At 51.8% G+C, this 12,491-nt stretch overlaps 1 protein-coding gene across 1 annotated transcript; it reads left to right on the top strand.

Annotated features, from left to right (window-relative positions):
• TMEM187 (transmembrane protein 187) lies at positions 1-10,785 on the top strand. The gene is made up of 2 exons (XM_017880734.1): positions 1-195; positions 9,450-10,785. Exon 2 carries the CDS (start codon positions 9,655-9,657, stop codon positions 10,438-10,440), a length of 786 nt encoding a protein of 261 aa, XP_017736223.1. The 5' UTR covers positions 1-195; positions 9,450-9,654; the 3' UTR covers positions 10,441-10,785.
• Positions 10,786-12,491: the final 1,706 nt, after the last annotated feature.

Genomic DNA, 12,491 nt, shown 5'->3' with positions numbered 1-12,491 from the left:
GGGCGAGCGCGGGAGGCGTTCGCGTCACCTCGCGTCACCTCGCCCCGCCCGCTTCCCAGGCCCCGAGTCCCGCCCTGCGCGCAGGCGCACCGGCGCTGCTTGGGTCCGCCCTTTTCGGATATTTGAATTTTCCCCAGCGAGGCGAGTGAGGCGAAATACCCGTATGGTGATCGCTGGCCTTTTCGCGCCAATACTGTAAGTGCTTACCGCATCCCCGGGAGGTGGGTCCTAGCCTCGCCCCCACGTTCCGCCTCCTCCAGGAGGCTGCCCGGGCGCGGCGGCGGCGGCGGCGGCGGCGGCATCATCTTCTCTGCCACGCGTAGGCCGCAGCGCGGGGACCCAAGCTGCTGCCCGCGAGCGGCAGTCGCCAGTAGAATTGGACAGACAGGTCCTGTAAGAACCTATGGCTTTTGTTGTAAACGTCTAGAAGTTCAATTAAATTACAAGATCTACCTGATCTACCGGCGGGCAGAATTATTACTTTGAAGTTACTGAAGTTATGCGTCCTGCTGGAAGACCTTGTAATTTAATGCGTTATTAAAGAAGCACATATCACTGTCTCACAAATTTTCAACAATATTTTTAAAGTCACCTGTCAACATATTGCATGAATTTTGTAATCCTCTGTGTTTTAGTTCATGCAGTTGGAAGTATCCATTTGAGAAGGGACAAAGAAGAATTCCTGCTTGTCTGGCTGTGCCACCACCTGCTCTTTATGACCTTGGATAGTTACCTCACTTCTATGTCCCCAAGTCTCCCACCCATAGTAAATAAGAAAACTAAGGCCTGACGCGTTGGCTCATGCCTGTAATCCCAACACTTTGGAAGGATGAGGTGGGAGGATCGCTTGAGCCTAGCCGGGGCAACATAGCGAGACCTGGAGGCATGGTGGCACACGCCTGTGGTCCCAGTTACTTGGGACGCTGAAGTGGGAGGATGGCTTGAGCCAGGGAGTTCAAGTCTGCAGTGAGCTGAGATCGCGCCACTGCTCTAGCCTGGGCGACAGAGCAAGACCCTGTCTCAAAAAAAAAAAGCCACACACACACGCACACACACACACACAAAAACAGCTGCTGGTTTCCAAGGGCCTTGCCTGGAATCAGTCCAGAAGCCAAATTAATGTTAATTGATGTCCCCTCTTATCCACAGAATGCAAGGAAGGTCATGCGGGGGGGGGCATAACTAACTATAAATGCTAAAGGCCTGGAGGTGATAGTGCCTGCAGTTTAAATGTGTGCAGGAGAGTCTGGGGCCTTTAGCCAGGAGATTATCAGGCTTTCCAGGGCTTCCCTGAAAGACCCCAGACCCAGGGGCCAGTGCTGTTGAGGTGTTGGCCTTCCCATGCCAGGAGCTGGGGGGAAGCTGTGATGAGATTTGAGTGTCACATAATAAGGATCATGGCAATTCAAAGGTACAGGGAAGCTAGGCTATAAGGTAACCAGCTCGGTTTTCCTGGGGGTCTTGGACAGGTGCTTTGATTACATTGTCACTGTCAGCCTGTACCCTGGGTCAGGTAGACTGAACCCCTGCAGCCGGAAAGAGGAGTTGCTTTCCATGTCCTTCCTGGAGTTCTTCCTTGATCAAGTTGACAGTGTTTGACTCCTGTTCCAGCTCTCTGCCCTGCTTACTGGCAGGCAGGAGGGTCAGGCTAGCACCGGTGCCATGGAGCCCTAGGTGGGTGCAGGGAAGGACCTGTAGACGTCAGGCGGGGCCTCAGCTGGTGTCTCAGCTGGAGTCAGGAGCTGAACGGGGAAGTGCCTGAGAGGAAATAACAGCTGAGTCAAGGGCAGTGGCCAGGCGCAGTGAGCAAAGGGCTTTCAGGACAGAGCTGAGCCTGAGGAGCTCACAGGGCTGGATGGGGATGTTTGGGACATGATCCAGGGCATGGAATGGGAAGCTGGTCATGGAAGGGTGGAAAGCCAGGGCAGACATGATCCCATCCAGGACTGCTCAGCAAAGATGCTGAGGCTGCTGTATGCACACTCCTGGACCCAGAGGCTTTTTTGACTGGGAGGAGGGTGCAGGAGGAGTTCGGGTGCCCCATGCTGAGATGGCAGGCTTGTGTGAAGCAAGGACATATGGAGTGATAGTGAGGGCTGTGGTTCCTATGTGGCAACACCATGCTTCAGAGGACAGTGGGCCACCCACATGCCAAGCCTGGTGGTCCTCCTCAGCAACGGAACTCCAAGGCAAGAAGACTGAGAATGAGGCCCAGGAGGATGCAGGTGGGCCCCAGGACCTGCCTGAGGAGTGAAATAGCAAACAGGACTGGTAAAAGGGAGCAGGGGTGCCGGCTTTGTACTTTAATGTAATTGAATTGAAATTGAGCAGGGCTTCACTGGGCACCTGAGGAAGAGCAAGGAATCAGACCCTTTCCCACCCATTTGGGGCCTAAATTGCAGTAGAGCAGATGGACATTGCACCTCAAAAATAAACAGTGCTTGTCACATGAATCATTTGCAAATATTTTCTCCTATATTGTCTCTTCATTGTTGATTGCTTCTGTGCTGTGCAAAAGCTTTTTACTTTAATATACTCCCATTTGTCTGTTTTGTTTTGTTGCCCATGATTTTGGGGTCTTAGCCATAAAATCTTTCCCCAGACCCATATCCTGGAGCATTTCCCCATTTTCTTCTAGTAGTTTTATTTTATTTATTTATTTTATTATTTGTATTTATTTATTTATTTACTTATTTTTGAGACAGAGTCTCACTCTGAAACCCAGGCTGGAGTGCAGTGGCACAATCTCAGCTCACTGCAACCTCAGTCTCCTGGGATCAAGCGATTCTCCTGCCTCAGCCTCCCAAGTAGCTGGGATTACAGGCGCATGCCACCACCCCAGCTAATTTTATACTTTTAGTACTTATTTTTGAGACAGAGTCTCACTCTGAAACCCAGGCTGGAGTGCAGTGGCACAATCTCAGCTCACTGCAACCTCAGTCTCCTGGGATCAAGCGATTCTCCTGCCTCAGCCTCCCAAGTAGCTGGGATTACAGGCGCATGCCACCACCCCAGCTAATTTTTATACTTTTAGTAGAGATGGAGTTTCACCATGTTGGACAGGCTGGTCTGGAACTCCTGACCTCAGGTGATCCGCCCGCCTCAGCCTCCCAATGTGCTGGGGTTACAGGTGTGAGCCACCACACCCAAATTTTTTTTTTTTTTTTTTTTTTTTTAAAGACAGAGTCTTGCTCTGTTGCCCAGGCTGGAGTGCAGTGGTGTGATCTCGGCTCACTGCAACCTCCTCCTCCTGGGTTCAGGCATTTCTCCTGCTTCAACCCCCCCGAGTAACTGGTATTACAGACGGGCACCACCTCGCCCAGCTACTTTTTGTATTTTTAGTAGAGTCGGGGTTGCACTGTGTTGGCCAGGTTGGTCTAGAACTCCTGACCTTAAGTGATCTGCCTGCCTGGGCCTCCCAAAGTGCTGGGATTACAGGTGTGAGGCACCCCGCCCAGCTCCACCACAGTGGCCTCTTCTAGTAGCTTTCTAGTTTGAGGTCTTACATTTAAGTCTTTAATCCGTTTTGAGTTGGTTATTGTGTGTGGTGAGAGATGGGGTCTAGTTTTCATTCTTCTTCACATGCTTATCCGGTTTGCCCAGTGCCATTTATTGAAGAGACTGTCCTTTCCCCAATGTAGGTTATTTGTGCCTTTGTACTACTTATAATAGCTAAGATATGGAAGCAATCTAAGTGTCCATCAGTGGATTGATATGTAAAGAAAATGTGGTATATACACATGATGGAATATTATTGAGCCATTTAAAAATAAACTGTTGGCAGGCGTGGTGTTTCAAGCCTGTAATCCCAGCACTTTGGGAGGCCGAGGCGGGCAGAGCACCTGAGATCAGGAGTTCGAGACCAGCCTGGCCAACATGGTGAAACCCCATCTCTACTAAAATACAAAAATTAGCCAGGTGTGGTGGCGGGGGCCTGTAATCCCAGCTACTCAGGAGGCTGAGGCAGGAGAATTGCTTGAACCCGGGAGGCGGAGGCTGAGGTGAGCCAAGATTGTGGAACTGCACTTTAGCCTGGGTGACAGAGTGAGACCCTGTCTCAGGAAACAAAACAAAACAAAACTATTGGCTGGGTGCAGTAACTCACGCCTGTAATCCCAGCACTTTGGGAGGCCAAGGTGACAGGATCGCTTGAGCCTAGGAGTTTGAGACCAGCCTGGGCAATATAGCAAGACCCTATCTTTCAAAAAAAAATTTAAAAATTTGCCAGGCATGGTAACATGCCTGTGGTCCCAGCTACCTGGCAGGCTGAAGTCAGAGGACCACATGAGCCTGGGAGGTGGAGGCTGCAGTGAGCTGCAATCACACCATTGCACTCAGCCTGGGAGACAGAGCGAGACCCTGTCTCAAAGAAATAAACAAACTGATAAGTTAAGTCTTGTTATTTGTGGCAACATGGATGAGCCTAGAGGATGTTATGTTAAGTGAAATAAGCCAGGAACAGAAAGATAAATATTTTATGTACTAATTCTTATGTAAAATATTTTAAAAATCAAGCTCATGGAAATAGAAGCATAGTGGGTGTTAGAAGCTGGAAAGATGAGAGAGTAGGGAAAGATTCGGAGGAGTCGGATAACAAATACAAAATTCCAGCTTCGTAGCATGAATGGATCCTGCTGTTCTGCACTGTAGGGTGAGCCCTGTTAACTATAATTTCTTGTGTATTTTCAAAAGACTATAAGAAAGGATTTGGAATGTTCCCAACACAAAGAAATGATAAATGTTCCAGGTGATGGATATGCTAAGTACCTTGTTTGATCATTATACATTATATACATGTATCAAAATGTCACTCTATATGCTATTAAAAATAATAAAATAGGCTGGGTACAGTGGTTCGTGCCTGTAATCCCAGCACTTTGGGAGGCTGAGGTGGGTGGATCAGTTGAGGTCAGGAGTTCAAGACCACCCCAGCCAATATGGCGAAATCTCATCTCTACTAAAATACAAAAATTAGCTGGGTCTGATGACTCCCGCCTGTAGTTCCAGTTACTTGGGAGGCTGAGGCAGGAAAATCACTTGAACCCGGGAGGCAGAGGTTGCAGTGAGTCGAGATCCTGTCACTGCACTCCAGCCTGCCCCACAGAGCGAGACTCTATCCCAAAAAATAAATAAAATAGGCCAGGTGTGGTGGCTCATACCTGTCATCCCAGCACTTAGGGAGGCCGAGGCAGGTGAATCACAAGGTCAGGAGTTCGAGACCAGCCTGGCCAACATGGTGAAACCATGTCTCTACTAAAAAAAAAAAATACAAAAAGTTAGCTGGGTGTGGTGGCGGGTGCCTGTAATCCCAGCTACTCAGGAGGCTGAGGCAGGAGAATCCCTTGAAAACGGGAGGCGGAGGTTGCAGTGAGGCGAGATCACGCCACTCCAGCCTGGGCAACAGTGCAGACAGTGCAAGACTGCGTCTGAATAAAAAATAAAATAGGCCAGGCACAGTGGCTCATGCCTGTGATCCCAGCACTTTGGGAGGCCAAGGCAGGTAGATCATGAGGTCAGGAGTTGAAGACCAGCCTGACCAAGATGGTGAAACCCCGTCTCTACTAAAAATACAAACATTAGCCAGGCTAATTTTAGCTGTAATCCCAGCTACTCAGGAGGCTGAGGCAGGAGAATCACTTGAACCCAGGAGGCGGAGGTTGCACTGAGCCAAGACCACACCACTGCACTCCAGCCTGGGCAACAGAGCAAGAGTCTGTCTCAAAAAACCAAAACAAAATATAATAATAAAATAGTGCTAAGTGGTCTACATATACAGATTACTTTTTTTTTTTTCTTTTTTTTTTTGGGACAACGGAGGCCTCATTCTGTGGTCAGGCTGGGTGTAGTGGCATGATCTCGTCACTGCACCTCTGCTCCCCGGGGTTTGAGCTATTTTCTGCCTCAGCTCCCAAGTAGGCTGGACCTACAGTGCAAGCCATCATGCCTGGCTAATTTTCTGTATTTTTAAGTAGAGATGGGGTTTTGCCATTTGCAGGGTCAACGTCTTGAACTTCCTGACCTCAACTGATTGATCCACCTCAGCAAAGTGTGGGCATTACAGGCGTGAGCCCACCGATGCTGGCCCCCCTTTTTTTTTTTTTTTTTTTTGGAGGAAGGAGTTTCCACTTTGTTGCCCACGGCGGAGTGCAGTGGCACGATCTTGGCTTCCACTGCAACCTTTCTGCCTCCGGCTCAAGCAATCTCCTGCCTCAGCCTCCGCAGTACCTGGGATTCGGCGCTGTGCCACCACCGCCCAGCTAACTTTTTTTAATTCTTTTGAGATGAAAGTCTTGCTCTGTCGCCCAGGCTGGCGTGCAGTGGCACCGATCTCCGGCTCACTGCAACCTCGCCTCTGGGTTCAGCGATTTCTCCCTGTCTCAGCCTCCCTGAGTGCTGGGATTACAGGCGTGTGCCACCCACGCCTGGCACGAATTTTTTGTTTTGTTTTGTTTTGTTCTTTGAGATGAATTCTCGCTGTGTGTCACCAGGCTGGAGCTGCATGGCACAATTCTTAGGCCTGTAATCTTCACTGACTCCTGCGGCTTCACAGTGATTCTCCCGCTCGTCTTCCAAGTTAGCGGGAGAACATTACAGGCGTGCGCCACCCGCCTGGTTACTTTTTCTGTATTTTGTAGAGACAGGGTTTCCATATGCTTGGCCGACTGGTCTGGAACTCCTGATCTCAAGTGGATCTGCCTGCTCAGCCTCCAAAGTGTTAGGGTTACAGGCATGAGCCCTGTGCCTGGCTTATTTTTTTTGTATTTTTTGGTAGAGACAGGGATTTCAACCAGTTGGCTAGGCTGGTCTTCAAAACTCCTGCACCTCAGATGATCCACCCACTCGACCTCCCAAAGTGCATCGAATTATAGGATTATACGTGTGAGCCACTACGCCTGGCCTTTTTTTTTTTTTTTCCTGAGATAGGGTCTTGCTCTGTGGCCCAGGCCTAAGCAGTGCACGTGGCATGATCATAGTCACCTTGCAACCTCCACCTTGGGCTTAACACGAGTATCTTCCTGCTCAGCCTCCTGAGGAGCTGGACTTAGGTGCCCACCATGCCTGGCTAAATTTTTATTTTATTTTTTAATTTAATTTTATGTTTTTGTGTAGAGACAGGGTCTCACTTTTTGCCCAGGCTGGTCCTCGAACTCTGACTCAGCAACTCCTCTCCCTTGGGCCTTACCAATTGTAGATTACCAGATGTGAGCCCACCATGCCCAGCCTACATATGCTTTTTGGCGTCTAACAGGGTACAGGTCCAGTAACCATCTAAGTTGAAAATATTGGACTGGAGCTTTCAATTAGAGGGTTTGCTGGGTGCAGTGGCTCACTCCTGTCAATTCGGACTTTGGGACGGCTGAGGCCAGGAGGATTCATCTTGAGGCCAAGAGTTCGACACAGGATGGAACTAGGTGGAACCTGTCATCTACAAATTTTTTATTATTTATCTTATTATTATCATTATTATTATTATTTGAGATGGAGTCCACCGTCTGTCGCCAGGCTGGGTGCAGTGGCGAGAAAATCTCGCTCACTGCAAGCTCCACCTACTGGGTTACGCCATTTTCCTGCCTCAGACCTCCGAGTACCTGGGGAATACAGGCGCCCGCCGTCACACCCGGCTAATTTTTGCTATTTTTAGTAGAGCACTGGGGTTTCATCGCTCCCCCCCCTGTTAGCCAGGATGGTCCTTGATCTCCTGGACCTCGGTGATCTGCCCGCCTCGCAGCCTCCCAACAGTCGCTGGATACAGGCGGTGAGCCACCATGCCTGGCCCCAAACATTTTTTCACAAAAATTAGCAGGGCAAGGTGGTGGTATACCCCTGGTCCCAACTACTTGGGAGGCTGAGGCAGGAGGATAGCTTGGGCCCAGGAGGTAGAGGCTGCAGTGAGCTATGATTGTGCCACTGCACTCCAACCTGGGCAACAGAGCAAGACCTCCATGTCTAAATAAAAATACCCAGGCAATGGCACCAGAAAGCAAGGAAGAAGCCACGTGGAAGCCCTCCTGGTGCTTCTTCAGGGAGGCCAGCAGAGAGCACCTGGGGCCAGGAGGCGGCATGCCTGGGTTTCTGCTCCTCCTCACTGTAACTTTCAGCCAAGTCAAACTTCTAGAGTTTCAGTTTCTTTATCTGTGAAATGACGGGGCTGGCACAGATGGTTTCTAAGATCCCTCCCAGGCCTGGAACTTCTAAGCCATTAGGTCAAAGATGAGCTAACCGTGCTGGGCACGGGGCTCATGCCTGTGAATCCCAGCACTTTGGGAGACTGAGGCGGGCGGATCACTTGAGGTCAGGAGTTCAAGACCAGCCTGGCCAACGTCGTGAAACCCCATCTCTACTAAAAATAGGAAAGTTAGCTGGGCATGGTGGTGCGCGCCTGTAACCACAGCTACTAGGGAGGCTGAGGCAGGAGAATCACCTGAACCTGGGAGGCGAAGGTTGCAGGGAGCCAAGATTGTGCCACTACACTCTAGCCTGGGCAACAGAGTGAGACTCCGTCTCAAAAAAAAACAAAAAAACAAAAGGTGCGCAAACCGAGGCCCAAGACAGTTAAGGTACAAGATCACATGGTTAGTCGGTGGGAGAGCCAAGGTTTGAACAGTCTGGCATCAGCTGACCAGGAACTGGAGCCCACCCTTCTTTCTCCCTGAGCCCGCCTGCCTGCCCACCCTCTTGAGTGCGAAATTTATTAATATGGAAGGGAGAAGAGCTTTAATGATTGGAGTCATTTTCAGAGCATTAAAGCTGTTCTCCCCTTCCATATTAATGTGTTTCTCAGCTACTAGGCTCACTCACAGCACCACTGGCCCCAAAGCAGTTGACAGTCAGTGATAATTAAATTGTCTCTCTGGTTCTGTGACTGAAGGAGACGGAAGGCTTTATGGTGGCCTGAGGAAAGCAGGTGATTTGGGGCTTGGCACTTGAGGAGACGGCAGGTGAGTGAGCCAGGGAAGCTGGCCTGGGAGGCCTACAGGTCACCCCCTTGCCTCCCGGCCTGGTGCTTGAGTGGCAGATGGTGAATTCTTCTCCTCCTCCCTCCCCCAGCTCGTGTCAGAGGCCAGAGCTCGGGCTCCATCTAATGGTCTCTGGTTCAACTGGGTATTTGGTGAAAAGGGCTTCCGGGCTGGAGACGTCCACTTTTATAACACACCGGCATGGGAAGGCACGTTCTAAGTTGTAATGACAGAGCTAGGCAGGGTCTTGTCTGTAGATGCAGTGGCTTTAAGGAAACTAGGACGAGGGGCAGGATTTTCTTAGGTGCCAGGAGAAAGGGGCGATAGAGGATTGTAGAGGCCCGGCTGAGAGAGCCGGTGTGCGGTGGTTTCACTCTGATTTGCTTCTTACCGTGAATATGGTTGGTAGCTCCTGAGGCCGGGGGTCAGGAACATGGAGGCGGTGCTGGGGACGGTTTGTTTTCTAACCACACTCCTTTTGTAACCACAAAGGAAAAAGGCAGAACGTTCCTCCGCTGGCGCCAGCCAATCAGCAGGACTCCTGCCTTCCTTCGGGGCAAGGTCGCAGCATCTGCCTCGGAAATCACGGGGCTTCTTCCTGCTGGCTCAGCTTGGAGGCCCAGAGTGTTCTGCAGAGGCTGCGTATTGAAGGCCGCTCTCTGAAGCTCCCTGCCCCAGGTCACGCCGCCAGTTCCAGATGAATCCGGAGTGGGGGCAGGCCTTCATGCACGTGGCCGTGGCCGGCGGCCTCTGTGCTGTGGCCGTGTTCACAGGCATTTTTGACAGTGTCTCCGTGCAAGTGGGCTATGAGGACTATGCCGAAGCGCCGGTGGCTGGTCTCCCTGCCTTCCTGGCCATGCCGTTCAACTCACTGGTGAATGTGGCCTACATGCTACTAGGGCTATTCTGGCTGCACAGGGGCGGCGCGGTGGGGCCGGGTCCCCGCTACCTGAAGGACGTGTTCGCAGCCATGGCCCTGCTCTACGGCCCCGTGCAGTGGCTGCGCCTGTGGACGCAGTGGCACCGCACCGCCGTGCTGGACCAGTGGCTCACCCTGCCCATCTTTGCGTGGCCCGTCGCATGGTGCCTCTACCTAGACCGCGGCTGGCGGCCCTGGCTGTTCCTCTCCCTTGAGTGCATCTCCCTGGCCAGTTACGGGCTCGCTCTGCTGCATCCCCAGGGCTTCGAGGTTGCACTGGGTGCTCACGTGGTGGCCGCTGTGGGGCAGGCGCTGCGCACCCACAGGCACTATGGCAGCACCACCTCGGCCACCTACTTAGCTTTGGGGGTGCTCTCTTGCCTGGGCTTTGTGGTCCTCAAGCTGTGTGACCATCAGCTCGCACGGTGGCATCTCTTCCAGCGCCTCACAGGCCACTTCTGGTCCAAGGTCTGTGACGTGCTCCAGTTCCACTTTGCGTTTTTGTTTCTGACGCATTTCAACACTCACCCAAGATTCTGTCCCTCTGGCGGGAAGACGCATTGAACTGTGGGAAGAACCTGCTGAAAACCGACGACCCCCGGCATTGAAACGGACTCTGAGATGGCAGCGTGGTGCCAGTGTTGGGCATCCTACGTGTGATGATACGAACTGATCACACAAGACTGCCCTTTCCTGAGAAGCTACGGGCTTTGGTGTGGAGGGATGGAGTGCTGTGATCTCGACAACTTACTTTCAAAGACATAAAGCAAAGATCTTGGCACAAGGGATGTGGGTGTTCCTGATGTAATTCTCATAACTTTTCTGTAGTTTGAAATGTTTCCAAATAAATATTGGCAAGGGGAGTGGAAATGACACCAAGAGGCCCCTCGTGCTCGTGGGTGGACAGAGCGACCGTCTGGAGTATCTTTGGGGTGTCAGCTGTGGGTGTGGACTGGCCGCAGCGAGGCAGGCCAGTCAGTGGGGTACCAGTGAGTGTCCTTAGAGGTGGCTGACTTCAGGGAGACTGAGTCACACTAAATACGTGCCCAGCAGACTGACGGGGAAATCACTTAGTTACCTCCATGACATCTGTGACTGTTAACTGTAGGCAGGTCACGTGAGAGCCACATCACCTCAGATCATCTGTGGAACCAGGCAGGGTGTGTCCAGATGAGGAAACACACGAATGTCAAAAGTTGAACTCTCAACAGAAAGTTGCTTTGTGGGTCTCCCCTCGGAGTCGGGGTGTGGCGTAGATGTCCTTAGTGGCTACAGTCTGAACAGTCCCCATGTGCCCATCACCCAGGTCCTTGTGAACCGATCTGCTGACAGTATCGCCAGGCAGGGTGCTAGAGGGGGCACGTGCTTCTCATGCAAGCAACAGTTTTTGAGCCCTCTAGCCCAAGGCCCAGACTCTAGTTTGTGGTGAGGATGCTGGGTCATCCTTGGCCGCAGCCAGAGAAGCACTGAGGACTCCATGCCACCCTCTCTACTCCCAGGGCAGTCCTTCTTCCTGCCGGTCACTATGTTACTTAGAGGCCTGCCTCACCTCCTTTCATCTGAAGGCATCTGGTCTGTAAAGGGGACTTCCTTTTTTTGAGACAGAGTCTTGCTCTGTCACCCAGGCTGGAGTGCAGTGGTGTGATCTTGGCTCACTGCAACCTCTGCCTCCTGGGTTCAAGCGATTCTCCTACCTCAGCTGCCCGAGTAGCTGGGATTACAGGCACCCACCACCATGCCCGGCTAATTTTGTATTTTGGTAGAGACGGGGTTTCATCATGTTGGCCAGGCTGGTCTCTAACTCCTGACCTCAGGTGATCCACCTGCCTTGGCCTCCCAGTACTGGGATTACAGGCATGAGCCCCTGCGCCTGGCCTGTAAAGGGGACTCCTGAAGAAAGCTAATGTCATTTAACTCATGGGCTCTTCATCCCAGACTCCATAGTCTTGTCCCTGGAGCCTTAAGTACTGAGGAGGGTCTGCTTTAATCCCACAAATTAAATGGAGAAGTGATCAGCTCCAAAGGTGAGGGCAGAGGAGAGAGCATGCCCTGTCCCTGCCAAATGGCATCTCAGCATGGGCCACCCATGTGCACCTGCTCAGTGCCCTCAAGGTTGGCATTTGGCCCATGGCTGTGATGACTGATATGTTTCTGGAACTGGGCACCTGGGCTGGATGTTCTGTCCTGGCTGGCTGAGCACGTCGCCACCAGTTAAGGACCTGGGGCAAATGGCAGGGCCTGACCCAGGGCTTGGGGCCTGGGGGCAGGGCATGTGGTTGGCAGGGGAGAGCAAGGACAGCACCTGCTTGGAAAACAGCCTGGTTCCATTTGAGGTTGTCTCGAAAGCACCACGTGCCCTAGAAGAGGGAAGAGGCTGCACACATCACCAGAGAGGCCACCTTTACTTCACAGAGGCTGGAGGGAGGGCGAAGAGAAGGCAGGCTTCCATGTGGGCTCAGAGACAGGGTGGGGACAGGCTCTTCATCCAGCAGTGTGGGAACCCCCTTTTGTTCATGCCACATCTCACAGCTACAAGCACTCATCACGATTTTACTTTTTCTTCCTACCAATACCTGTGTAATAAACAGCCCTGGGAGCCTCCTGGGTCAGGCGGG

This window comes from Rhinopithecus bieti, unplaced genomic scaffold (genome assembly GCF_001698545.2).
Source record: "Rhinopithecus bieti isolate Rb0 unplaced genomic scaffold, ASM169854v2 scaffold_12667, whole genome shotgun sequence".
Classification (NCBI taxonomy): Eukaryota; Metazoa; Chordata; class Mammalia; order Primates; family Cercopithecidae; genus Rhinopithecus; species Rhinopithecus bieti.
This window is presented reverse-complemented; position numbering and strand designations above follow the sequence as displayed.